We start from the raw sequence: 12,965 nt of genomic DNA, 5'->3' as shown, positions 1-12,965 counted from the left end.
ACCTCTGGCTCCTCTGGTGCCCCTCTTAAACCCCTCAGGTCTGCCTCCCAAAGAAACGGGTGCTGACCTGAAGGCAGGCCTAATTCCGAGTGCCCCCAGTCTCCATAGGAGCCCACGTTAAATCAACCTCAACTTTGACCTCGGCACCCAGCTGGCCCCGTGTTGCTGATGGTGGATGTTTGGGGTTATCTTGAACCCCAACCTGTGGACATCCTAACTCCCAGAGACTAGAACTGTAAGTCTTGTTCTTACCTCGAAACTGTGATAACTTTTTTTCCACACCCCCCCGAACTGTTGTGAAAAAATCACACTGTCAACTTTTAAAACAGATTAGTTCTATTTATTCAAAGCCCGTATGATTTGCCAAATTGAAACAAAGTGGTATTGATACAGATGTTGGATACTTACTTGCAAATGTACTTACCTGCAACTTGAATCTTGTGGTTCTAGAAATAAAGTAACAAAATATATTTTTTGCTATATAAAAACAATTGGCTTGGAGTTAGTCATTGAGTGTGTGCTTCGTTTTATTGCCTGTGTGTGTACAACAAATGCTTTGCACTACCCTCTGATAAGCCTACCTGCTCAACCACACTACCACAAAAGAGAGCTTTAGTATTATCTACTTTAGCCTCTGATAAGCCTCTGGGGAACACCTGGACTCTGTGCACACGATATCTCATTTTGATTGGTATATACAGAGCCAGCTTCCTACATACAACCCCTATCCTTAGCCTTCATATTCCACTGAGTCGTAGGATTGTTACCTGGAACTGATTACAGATGTTGTGACCACTAACGAGGAGAGAGGGCCATGGAAAAGTAAGGTTTTTGACAATGACAAAGCACATCCTGACATTCTGTGCCACCCAAGCAAAATAGCTTTCTCCAATAGGTAGCAATTCCTACCTCTTGACACTTCAGTGAGCCAACAATAACTGTACACAAAGCAGATGGGCTCTGAACTCCTTTGTGAGCCTTTTTAGATGGAGGAAAGTGCCACACGTAGCTTTTCCCAGAGGTTCTTTTCAAGCACTTTCTTTACAGCATTATTTTGGTTTAAATCAAGAGCCCTTCTTAGTTTCTTACCTACCAGTTGAATGCATTGCTGGTTGGGTGATTTGCCAGCTTTGCCACATAATTACAACTTTTTACTTTTCATACAATTACACTTGACGAAATATTAGATAGATATTTTATATAGAAATAAAAACTGGCCTAGTTTTCTGAGAAATTCGTCTTTTTGTTTTTTTCTACTTTAAAGTTTATTGATGAAAGAAGTATCAATGATCACATGTGGAGTCAATGGAAATGTGAGAGTATAGTGCAGGGTGCTATTGGTGAAGTTTGACGCACTGCACTGCAAGGGGTAATTACTGTAGGAACTGAAGCTAGACAGATATCTGTTCCTTGTTGGGTAGAACAAAAAGATTATATGATGGACAATGTCATTCACCCCCAGTGACAGAGCTGGGCCGAAATCCATTTTTTTGTTTGCTCGCCACGCCATTCCAGTTTCGAACCAGTCATATGCAAGTCAATCTTGACCCTGGGCCCCATGGGAAGAGTCCAGCCCGAACTGCCAGGCCAGGTCCTAATTGGACCAGAAACAAGCATCCTGGGACCAGTTTCACGGTATCGCCCCTCATCAGCCATGCTAGATTGAATCCAATAGCATAGCAAAACCAATCTACAGAAGCAGTGATAAGTAGGTAATTTCCTTTTTTTGTTGTTGCTTTTTGTTTGGCAGCATTATTTACACCCGTACTAGGGACATATCCTGTAAAGTAGGCTTATGAATTTTTATCAACCAGTGCACAGCCTAACATTATGAGCCCAATGCATACATATTGATAGCATTGCATTACGTACTGCGTGTTGGAACATCACTAGCAAAAGCAGAGTACTGCCAGATGAGCTCTGACAAGTGTTATCGGTGGGTGCACGCTGACAGACAGTGCACTGTCTTGCGGGCTGTGCATTCCCCCGTGGCTTTATCAGGAAGCATGAAGCCCCTGAGCTAGTATATGCAGAAGTGTACAGCGCATATTAATAGGACTACGACATTTTTGATACAAAGTGTACTAGGGAGTCCATGCTCACATACGTTGGTATTGTGACACACATTGCACTACCAGAGTTGTATTCACTAAAGGCCATTAAGTTCAGCTTAGTCTCCATAACATTATGATTTTGTTTCACAAGGTTTGCAGCATTTATTTACGTTGTTTTCCAGATATATCTATGACCTTTTCCAAGATCTTGAGCTTCATCCCATTTGCATCACTTTTCCCTTGAGGTTATGCACACATACTGATTTCCTAACATGATGTCATCTTGGCAATCTTGTCAGTAAAGCATCAGTGAGTTATTTTGCAGTTGCTAAAAATGTTGTGTATTTTTTTTTTTCCCCTTTTTCTAGCTGTGAACGGGTATATGCACAACAATATGCCCGGCCTAGAGATGTGCAAGAATGACAATGTATCATGGCATGTCATTGGACTGGGCACGGAAGTTGACATACATGGAATTTACTTTGAAGGGAACACCATTCATATGGGTGGAATGACTAGGGATACCGTAAACGTGTTTCCTCATTCATCAGTAACTGCCCTGATGGTGCCTGATGAAGTGGGTAAGTACCTATGTACAAACAAGTTGTTTTAGCCATCACACTTATCATGTAACATGGTCGTATTGTGATAACTATCTATTAGTTGTAGATGGGCAACAAATATCTGATTATTGCAACATCTATGTTCACACAAGTGTCCATTTAAAGTACAGTTCTGTAAATTATAATACAAAAAAAGTATTGTAAATAATCTGAAAACATCATTTTAGCTCTGTATTCTTCATCCAGATTTTTTTTTCTTTAAATTATGGTCATGTGCAGCAAAATACACAGAATTTCACCAGTTTCGTGGCATATGATCAGATATTTTCTCAGACAAGGTCTTTATAAATTGAGGTTTGAAAAGGTATTAGCACTCTCCGCCTTTACTTCAAGACATCAAACTTGGGAATGAAATGTAAATGGAACAAGATCTCCTCCCCCCAACTTGATCCCAAACACACGTGTGTGCCAGTACATGGATGGCACAGTATTTGTAGATTGTACTAAAGTTCGTTTGCACATATCTTTAATGACGACAAAAGCTTGTAATACTGAGAACAAGACAGTAACGTAGCATAAACAGAAATCTTAATTGTTTCCCCTTAGGGGGTGTTAAGTTGATTTCTGTGTTTATAGGTGATATCCCACTTGAAAGATCAATTTCTGGGGTAGTGGTTTGGTGAATTTGAATGACTTCTTTCTGATTTAAAAAGAAGAAAAAAACTTTAAAGATCGTTTTTTGCTCTAAGGAAGTTAAGATCGATTTTGCCGTTCCAGCATTTGGTCCCATTCTTTTAGTAATTTGAGCAAACCGGTTTCCCTTATTAGCTTACGGTTTAATGATTTTCACTGGCAAATTTACGAAGTGACTGGTTCTTGCCGAGTGATCTGCCTTTAAGCTGCTGCAGACAACTGTGTAAGCATAGACTTTTGTCAAATCTAAACGAAGGAGGCAACCTCTTGCTGGTGAAGCCCATTATTTAAAGCTGTGCTTTAGAACCCGCTCAGCAGCCCTCGATTGAGTAAAACATTGTATTTGGCAAGATGTATAGGCACGAGGAAGCAACTTGCATAACCCCTGGCTAAGCTATTTAACAACACCACTGAAGGTTTGTGGAGGGTAGATAGGAGTAATATTTAATGCCTGTAATTTAAAGGGGAACTCAAGCTAAAGTACCAGAGAAGTGGTATGATATTAACTTCCTTGATCTTTTAGTTAATAAATATGTGGCTTTTCTTCGATTTCTACATATTATGACTTTGTAAAATCTATCTCTATGAAGGAATAACTCCACTGCCCAGAAGCAGGTTGATCCACCTCTGGTTTTTACAAATACCTGTATTTGAATTTAGAAAGTATCAGAAAGTAAAGTGTTACTGAAAATGTGGCTTGTGTCTTATATAATGAATTCATTACTTACTGGGAATTCTCAGTACTCTGAATACTCGATTTGTCATACGAATACTTACTTCAGTGAGGTGATTCGCCTCTACCAAGGCCGACATGTCCTAGCCAGATCCAATCAAAAAGTTCCCCTCCAAGTACCCTGTACCAATATAAGGGCAAGGAGCCCAGAAAACGACCTGAACATCCCAAAGCAAAAGAACTGAGCAGGAGCCAGGTTGTAAACCGGGAAGGAAAAGGGAGAGGGTATTGGTACGAGAAACAGAGTATTCGGAGTAATGAACATTACCGGTAAGTAATGAATTAATTACCTCCTCAACCCTATTTCTCGTCCAAAACGTACTTCAGTGAGGATATACCAGAGCCAAAAACAGAACAACCTGACTCCAAAAAAGAAACAACCCAAACTATTCGATAATGCAGAACATCTTTAATGCGCACCAGAAGGATAGTAAACTGGAGACCAGATTATTCATCGAACAACAGCAGCCAACACCCAAGAGTCGAAGGAGACAGGATCAAGGACATCCAACCTATAATGGGACACAAAAGTAAAGGGAGTGGCCCAAGTGACTGCTTGACAGATGTTCAGAATGAAAACACCCTGAGCTTCCGTCCAGGAAGCCACCATGCCTCTCGTAGAAACCCACTGTATACCACCTGGCAGAGGGGCATGTTGAGAAGCATAAGCCAGGGAAATCAAAAAGGCTTTCAGTCCATGACGGAAGATCCCAGAATTCACAAAAAGATTCTCACACTGGCGAAAATCCTGAGTACAAGAAAGATAAACAGACACAGCCCTGACCACATCTAAAGTGTGGAGTGATTCCTCCTCAGGAGTAGCAGGCTTTGGAAAAAAAGAAGGCTGAGTGATATCCTGGCCATGGTGGAAGAAGGAAACAACCTTGAGAACAAAGCCTGGACCTGAAAGCAAAACCAACCTATCAAAAAACAATTGCAAATATGGGGGCCTGATAGACAGAGGCCAGTTCACCCAAGCGACGAGCTGAGGTGATGGCCACCAGGAAGAACACCTTCAAAGAAAGATATTTTAAATCCACACCATCCAGAGGCTCAAAAGGAGCAGACTGAAGGGCCCAAAGAACCAAATGCCGATCCTATGCAGTAGTCACAGAATGAACCAGAGGTTTCAACAAGGAAAAGCCCTTAAAAATGCGGAAACCAAAGACAGCATTTCAGGCATACCAAAGGGGGAACGAAGGACCCTAATAGCAGCCCACTGGACCTTCAAAGTAGCCACTGCCAGACCCTTCTGAAACCCATCCTGCAGAAATTGAAAAACCCTTGAAGTGGGACAAGAGACAGGATCCAAAGATTTAGTTGCACACCACTGAACAAAAGAAGACCAATGATGAGCATAGGCCTTCCTTGTAGACCCCTTACAAGAGTGCTGAATGGAAGCTACTACGAGGCGAGGAGAGGCTTTGCAACCTCAAACCCCTCCCTTCTAGAGCCATACTGTCAGACGCATCCGTTGACAAGTGGCAGGTGGAAGAATTGCTGTCCGGAGGGGACACAGGTGGAATGGCAGATCCCACTCTGGTGCTATCGACATCAAATGCAACAGAGGACACCACCCCATCAGAGGTAAAAGCGGGACCACCAAAATGAGGCATACCAGCTCCCTCAGAAGTCTGGCCAAGAATTTGGGCAGAAGGGGGGATCAGAGGGAAGGCATACAGGAGAACAGAAGGTCAGGGAAGAGACAGGGTATCATTTCCCCCTCTGCCCCCTCCCCCCCCACCCCAACGCCCTGGCCTGGTGAAAAAGCAGGGAAGGAGAGAATTCTCAGCCAAAGCAAACAGGTCCACTAGAGGAGTGCCAAACCTGTGGCACAGTTGAGAGAAAATACCTAGATCCAGACAGAAGTCTAGGGAAGAAGGAAAATCCCTGCTGAGTCTATTGGCCAGTGCAATGTCTTTCCCACAAATATATGTTGCTGACAGGGAGAGAAAGTGCGACTCCACCTAACACCTCACCTGAAAAGCCAGAGAGGCCTGGGAGTGGGACTCCGTGCCTGACTGCCTGTTGACGTAGGACTAGCTACAGTGTTGTCCGTCTGCACGATCACCACCTGGCCTCTTATCAAGGGGGAACATGCAACATGGCCAGATAAATTGCCTTCAGCTACTTCCAATTCGAAGAAAGCCTGCTCTCCTAATGATACCATCTCCCCTGGACTGACAGAGTGTCCAAAGTGGCTCCCCATCCCCGACTGCTGGTATCCGTAGTAATCCCTGTCGAAGGAGGGACAGCCAGAGGAAAACCCCTGGTTAACATGTAGGGATCGAGCCACCACTAGAGCAAGCGCCAAACGCGGAGAGACATTGGGATCAGGGAGTCCAATTACTGAAGATGTGGAGTCCAGTGAGAGAGCTGATGGTGAACCAGAGGACTCTGTTGCAGACGAGCCCATGGGACGACCAAAACACAGGATGCCTGAAAGAAAAGAAAACAACATGAACCAGGACAACCAACCCAGACAGGAAACAGATAAAAAACGCAGCAGATTCAAAGACAACATACCATGTGCCCTTGAACTTGCATATGAGGAACATATTCAGGGGCACAAATTTCTCTTCTGGGAATGACCTCAGTGATAGATAAAAGCATCACTGCACCAAGCAGGAAATATAAGCTCTATTTTCTAGATTTATCTTATGTGCTGCATACCAAAGTCATGATTTCCTTTAAGTTAAGGATTCTGCAGTAAAACAAGTCCAATGGTTGTGTATGATCTTCTTTTTTGTCAAAAACATTACAACAAAATTACAGATCAATCCCTACATAGAAGTTTACCCCCTCACTGATGTGCTTCAGTTATTGTTTATATTTCCAGTGATTGACCAATTTTAATTATCTATTGGTACAACAGCATAATCAAACTCCTTTGTCCACATTGTGTTTGTAAATAAAGGGTTGTCATCACTTGGGCCATGCCCCTTAAAACATTTATTCCTGGCTACAGCCCTGCATGGCCCCCAGGGACTGTATTATAGAAGTGCCTCAGGGGTGCAACAGGTATGTGCACTCACTTTGTGCACCACCGGGGCACTTTGGTACTACACGAAGGGCAACAGACACTTGTGTGGCCCTTTCTATAATAGACCGCGCTGGCCCACATATAGCGCCAGTGCTATCACCAGAGGGCATTCCCTCATTTGCATGGCGGCATGGCCCTATGTAAATGAGGGATTCCTTTTTACCTTTGCACCCGTGTCATATCAAAATAGCTGTCAGGAGGCGCACTGACCGTGCGCCATCTTAACGGTGGGACAGAGGGTCAAATGGAGCCCCCAGACATCCCCTTGCAGGCAGGTGCAGACCGGTGATGTCAGGAGGCGCACTCAGTGTGCCACCTAAAAGGTGGGAAGGAGGTCCCATGGCCAATGTCCATATTAGCATGAATGCACTGACCCCAGGTCAGCTGCAAGCTTGTGCTGTTCTGGGGCCAGAGCATTCATGTGAAAAATGGAGCTTTTGCTTTAAAGCTGCTCTGTGTTTCACTGTGCAGATAGCAACCTGCCTACAATTTTAGGGGGGATTAGCGATCCCCTTGCAGGTGGGTGCAATGAGTGACTGCACCCACCTGCACGAGGATGTCGGAGTCCATGGGACCCCATTTCCCCCTCCAGATAGCTGCCATCAGGGAGCGCACTGATAGTGCGCCACCTAAAAGGTGGTGCAGTGTCAGAGCGCCTCCTGACTGCCTCTGCGCCCGCATCTATACTATGGGAAGCAGAACCAAAGGGATTCCCTCATTTGCTTGGGGCTATGCCACCATGCAAATGAGGGAACACCCTGTGGTGATAGCCTAGCCCTGTATGTGCGTCAGCACTATCTGTATTACAGAAGGGGCCACACAAACTTTACAAAAACTTTGATTTTTCATTTGATTTTTATCAGTGTATTATATTGGGTCAGGTTAGACCTACATCATGAATGCTGTTTGAATATTTCAATTTGGGATACTTACTCATAGGATGCATAATATGTACACAAGGATGGTGTCTCTAGTTTTTGGACAGCACTGGGCCAATCTTCCATGGTTTTAGAGGGCAAATGCACTCTTTTTTTAAAATTGGTTATAGGAAGCAGAGCTAAAGCTTGGACAGAATTAATTGTTCCTAAGGCATGAGTTCCAGATTACCGAGCCCAGTACAGAAAATAACACTTCCACTTGTTTGATTAAGTTATTCATAAGCACATGAAGCTCTTTTAGCCAGTCCTGGAGTGGAGTACAAAATGCACTCAAGTTGAGAGGATCCTAAGGCAGTCATGGCAGATCCCAAATTGATGGTCTGCATTGGGGCAACCAGCACTCCTAAAAGGGCCAATACAGCTTAGTGTTGTCACCTTTCTTTAAGGGCAGGGATACTGTCCCCTGCACACACCATGAGTGAGGAAAGGAGTAAAAAAGGAAACAAGATTGGCAACCTGAGCAGAAGGAGGGCAAATGTTCTGAAATGCTATTTGCACCACAAGCCCATCTCATACTCAGTAAAGCTCCTAAATGCAGACAACAGCAGTCAGATGGGCCTTAGTCAGCTTGAAGCTTAGATCCTAGGCACACTTGTCCCCTGCACATGTGAAGGTCAGAGATGAAGCGCTTGGTAGATTGCTGCCCTGGCAGCACAGGAAAGAAACAACCTCCCCTGTGTTAGCTACCCTTGTGCCTTCACCCCAGCAGGCGAGCCCAATATTTTATTTTGGACCCCAGACACTCTTCATCTTTCTAGTTTTACATTACGACTCGTACCCCTTCCTCTCTTGATTTGCCTCCCAGGAACCTTTCATCAGTAGGGAATGGTGGGTCACGGGAAAAGAGGCACAGTGGTGAAAGACTTACTCTGCTTCTCTTATTTCAGCAAGGACAGCAGCATGACCCGTATCGGGTCAGGAGAGGCTCCCATAAGTTGTCTGAGTGAGTATCTAGGCCCACACTGTAGATGAGAATAAATGACCGTGCAGGGAGGAGCAGCAGAGGCGTTGAGACACAGTCGAGCCTGAAGTGAGGGAAAGGTGGGGTCAAATGATCCTGGTGGACCTTTGCACACAACCTATGATTAAACAAGCATTGGCAAAGCCAATAGGTCTTGCCTATACAAGAGCTATTGGATTTGCCAATGTGTTTTAACCATGTTGTACACCAGCATGGCTGCTGTTCAACGAGGCATAGAGGAGAGTTATGTGGAGTGTCAGAGTGGAATGGTGAAGAGTGAGGTAGAGTGTTGTGGAGTACCAGAGAGTTGTGTATTGGAGTGGCATCGTGTGGAGACGCATAAAGTGGCATACACTACAGTGGTGTAGAGTGGACTGGTGTAGAGAACATTGCTGTAGAGTGTTTTGCTGAGTATAGTGACGTAGAGTATTAAGTGCAGTGGAACTGAAATCTGATAGAGACTTCTAGTTGCAGATACCTTACCTTAGAATTTCTCCTAGGTGTCACCCTAGATCCAGAGTTTTTTTTTCTAGCAGTACCCCTGCGTGCCACCAGGTGGCATCGGTCGACTCCACGTCCGACATCAGCATTGTGTGCGCCGGATATGATGTTGCAGGACCTATATAGGTGCCACCCAAGCATGCTGACGTCTGTTCTTTTCTTTCTGCGCCACCCCGGTGTGCTGATGTCAGTTCTTTTCTTTCCGTGCCAGCGTACACGCAGATCCAAAGAAGAGCTAACCCTACAGTAATTTTTTTTACTAGACTTTCCGACTTTTTTCAAAGCCTTTTTTGGCACTTCTGGTGCATCGAGATGTCATCACAGAAGACTGGGTTCAAGCCTGAGACTTTTGTCATGAGATGTCAATGACTGATCCGTACCTTGTGTGTCTTGTGCTCCGAGTGGCAGGCCATGAATCCAAAAGCTTTGAGGGAGCAGTCCCTAAAGCTACTTGCGGGCCGGTGCTCGACTCTGCGTCGCTCCCAGTCTCAGTTAAGAGGAAGGTCCCTAAACCAGTCGTGGAGCTCACACTCTTCATCATCCCACTCCAAGTCCTCGGCACGTTAAGGTAAGCATAAGAAGAAGAAGAGCAAGCAAACTTCATCTTCGTCCCGTCAGTCTCTTGACGTGATGTGGGAAAAGGAGCATTGTTGTTCTAGTCCTCCATCCTGCTTCTGGGTTGGCTCCATGACTTCCCGAGTTTCCGGGAGCCAGAATCACCCCTGCCCAACTACGTGAGTTTTACGAGGCCAAGCCCCTCATATTTTGGCAGTCATACCTACTGGAGTGCCTCTGGGCCCCATGGGATCGGCAAGGGCCCCCTCCGGTTCTGTGCTAGCTGCTGCAGCCTAGGCTCCAGTGGGCACCCAAGGATCCTAACCGGCATCGGTCGTGCCATCTCCACCTTCCCCGGCGATGGTTCCTGACACCACCCATGCCGACGGTCAGAGTCAACCCCATCATCATTGCCGACTCCGATATGGAGCCGGACTGGCGTCGCCCTATGCTGATTCTGACTTCAGCAGGGACCTTGCTCCATAGGTCGGATCCTGACCCTTATTCTTATGGGTTGGAGTACGGTGAGGATTGGGAGGGATCGCTGGACCCTTTAGAATACCAGCTTGAAGACTCTATGGACTGGAATGCGGGCTTGGGTGAACCAGTGGACTGGTAACTTCTACTGATGCTGGCATGCTGTCTCCCCCTACTGTGGCTACAGAGGAGGGAGCATCCTATTCCATGGTGGTGAGAAGAGCAGCTGAGGTTTTGTGCCTCAAGCTGCCTGCGGTGACAGTCAGGACTAATCTCCTGACTGAGGTACTTCAGCCCAGGGCTTCCTTTTCTGAACCCCTTTTGCCCTTTAATGAAACCCTCACTGACGTGCTGCTGGGGACTTGGTCCAAACCCAGCACAGGGGCTACTGTTAATAGGACGATCGCCCATCGCCATAGATTAGATTTAATCACCCAGTGTTCCTGATGCAACACCCAACCCCTGAGAGCTTGGTTATCCAAGCCTCCACATCCCGAGGCACTTTCCCTTCCATACCTCTAGATAGGAAATCCAAGAGACTGGATCAGCTTAAGAAGACAATGTTTTCTTCCTCCAGTATGGCACTGCAGTCTGTGAGCACTGCCTGCCTTTTTGGGCCGTTATTCCCATACTTTATGGGACAGAGTTGCGCAGATGCTGCCACAAGTCCTGGAGGAGGCCAGGGCCATTCTCTCCCAGGTCGATGCTGATAGGAGAGATGCAGAGAAGTTCATGGTACGATGTGGACTGGATACGACCCACTCACTGGGTAGATAGGTTGCATCGATGTTGGCCTTGAGGTGCCATGCTTGGTTGAGGAATTCTGGCTTTTTGGGGGATGTCCAATCCACGCTTATGGACATGCCCTTTGATGGCACGCGTCTCTTCGGAGACAAAGTAGACTCTGCACTTGAGCACTTTAAGGAGTCCCAGGCTGTGGCCCGGTCCTCACAGCTGCACATCGCCCACCCTCAATCTGCTTTTTATCCCTTTTGTGGCTATGGCAGGGCACCCAACCACGTCCCTTTCCCTCTAACTGCCAGGGATGCTACCCAGCCTCTGCATGGCCAGGGATGTGGAATCCAACGTTCTTGTGGATCAGGGGGCCAGTGGTCTGCCCAGTTCACCACCCCTCCCGCTGCAGCCTCCAAACCTTCCTAGTCTGATGCTTCCCATCAGGGACTAGTCAGAGGCAGGATTCACCATTCCCTGCCCCACCGGCAATCTATCACGCCTCCCCCAGCCTCGATGACTGGCTGTTGAAGGCTGGCCCGCCACAGGCTGTCATCTCCCACGTCAGACTACGGCAGACCTCCTGCATTTGCTGGGGTTCACTATAAATGTCCTGAAGTCACACCTGATTCCATCTCAGATGCTCCCCTTCATCGGAGCTGTTCTGGACACAGTGCAGTTTCTGGCCTATGTTCCAGAGCTGCGAGTCCAGGATATTCAGGTTATGATATCGATGTTTCAACCTCCATCCTGGATTTCGGTGAAAATGATTCTGAGGGTACTAGGCCTTATTGCTTCCTACATCCTGCTGCTAACACATGCCAGTTGGCATATGCGGGCTCTGAAGTGGGACCTGAAGTTCCAGTGTATGCAGCATCATGGGAATCTCTCCGACATGGTCCGGCTCTCAGAGGGAACTGTGCAAGATCTGCAGTTGTGGCTCTTGAACCGCGATTTGGTCAGAGGCAGATCCCTCCCCTTTCCCCAACCAGAGCTGATAGTAGTGACAGATGCACCACTCCTGGGATGGGGTGACCACCTGGGAGAAGCAGAGATCGGAGGCGTCAGGTCTCCAGCAGAGTTCAGACTCCACATCAATCTTTTGGTGCGCAGGGCGATCAGGCTAGCATTGAAAGCATTCCTTCCTTGTGTCAAAGGGAAAGTAGAGCAGGTGTTCACGGACAACCCCACCACCATGTGGTTCTGCAACAAGCAGGGCGGGGTGGGGGTCATGGACTTTTTGTCAGGAGGCTCTGCACCTCTGGACATGGCTGGAATATCAGGGCTTTTCCCTGGTGGTTCAACACCTGGCGGGCTCTCTAAATATCAGCAACTCAGCCGTCAATGCCTGGTCGATCACAAATGGCATTTCCATCTGGAGGTGGCACAAGGTCTCTTTCAGCAGTGGGGAGAGCATTGGTTAGATCTGTTCACCTCCCTAGAGAACGCGCAATGTCAGCTGTTTTACACGTTGGAGTTTACAAAGTGCCACTCACTCAGCGATGCTTTTTGTCTGGAGTGGAACTCAGTTCTCCTCTAAGCCTTTCCGCCCCTACCACTTCTGCCCAGAGTTCTCAAGAAGATCAAGAATGACTGGGTCCAAGTAATTCTTGTGGCTCCGGACTGGGCACGAAGAGACGGGTATCCCGAGCTCTTGAACATGGCCATCAGTCCTCCAATCAGACTGCCCCTTTCTTCTGTCCCAGCAGCAGGGA

The 12,965-nt window shown here is 46.6% G+C and overlaps 1 protein-coding gene across 1 annotated transcript in view; it reads left to right on the top strand.

Moving 5' to 3' along the window:
* Window positions 1-12,965, top strand: part of HEPHL1 (hephaestin like 1) — a 420,608-nt gene that overhangs the window by 241,301 nt on the left and 166,342 nt on the right. The window contains exon 11 of the mRNA XM_069202431.1: window positions 2,423-2,635. Coding sequence (XP_069058532.1) covers window positions 2,423-2,635 — 213 coding nt within the window. The remainder of the gene's footprint in view (window positions 1-2,422; window positions 2,636-12,965) is intronic.

The sequence above is a fragment of the Pleurodeles waltl genome, chromosome 8, assembly GCF_031143425.1.
Source record: "Pleurodeles waltl isolate 20211129_DDA chromosome 8, aPleWal1.hap1.20221129, whole genome shotgun sequence".
Lineage (NCBI taxonomy): Eukaryota > Metazoa > Chordata > Amphibia > Caudata > Salamandridae > Pleurodeles > Pleurodeles waltl.
Note: the sequence above shows the minus strand (reverse complement) of the source record. Positions and strands in the feature narration are given on the sequence as shown.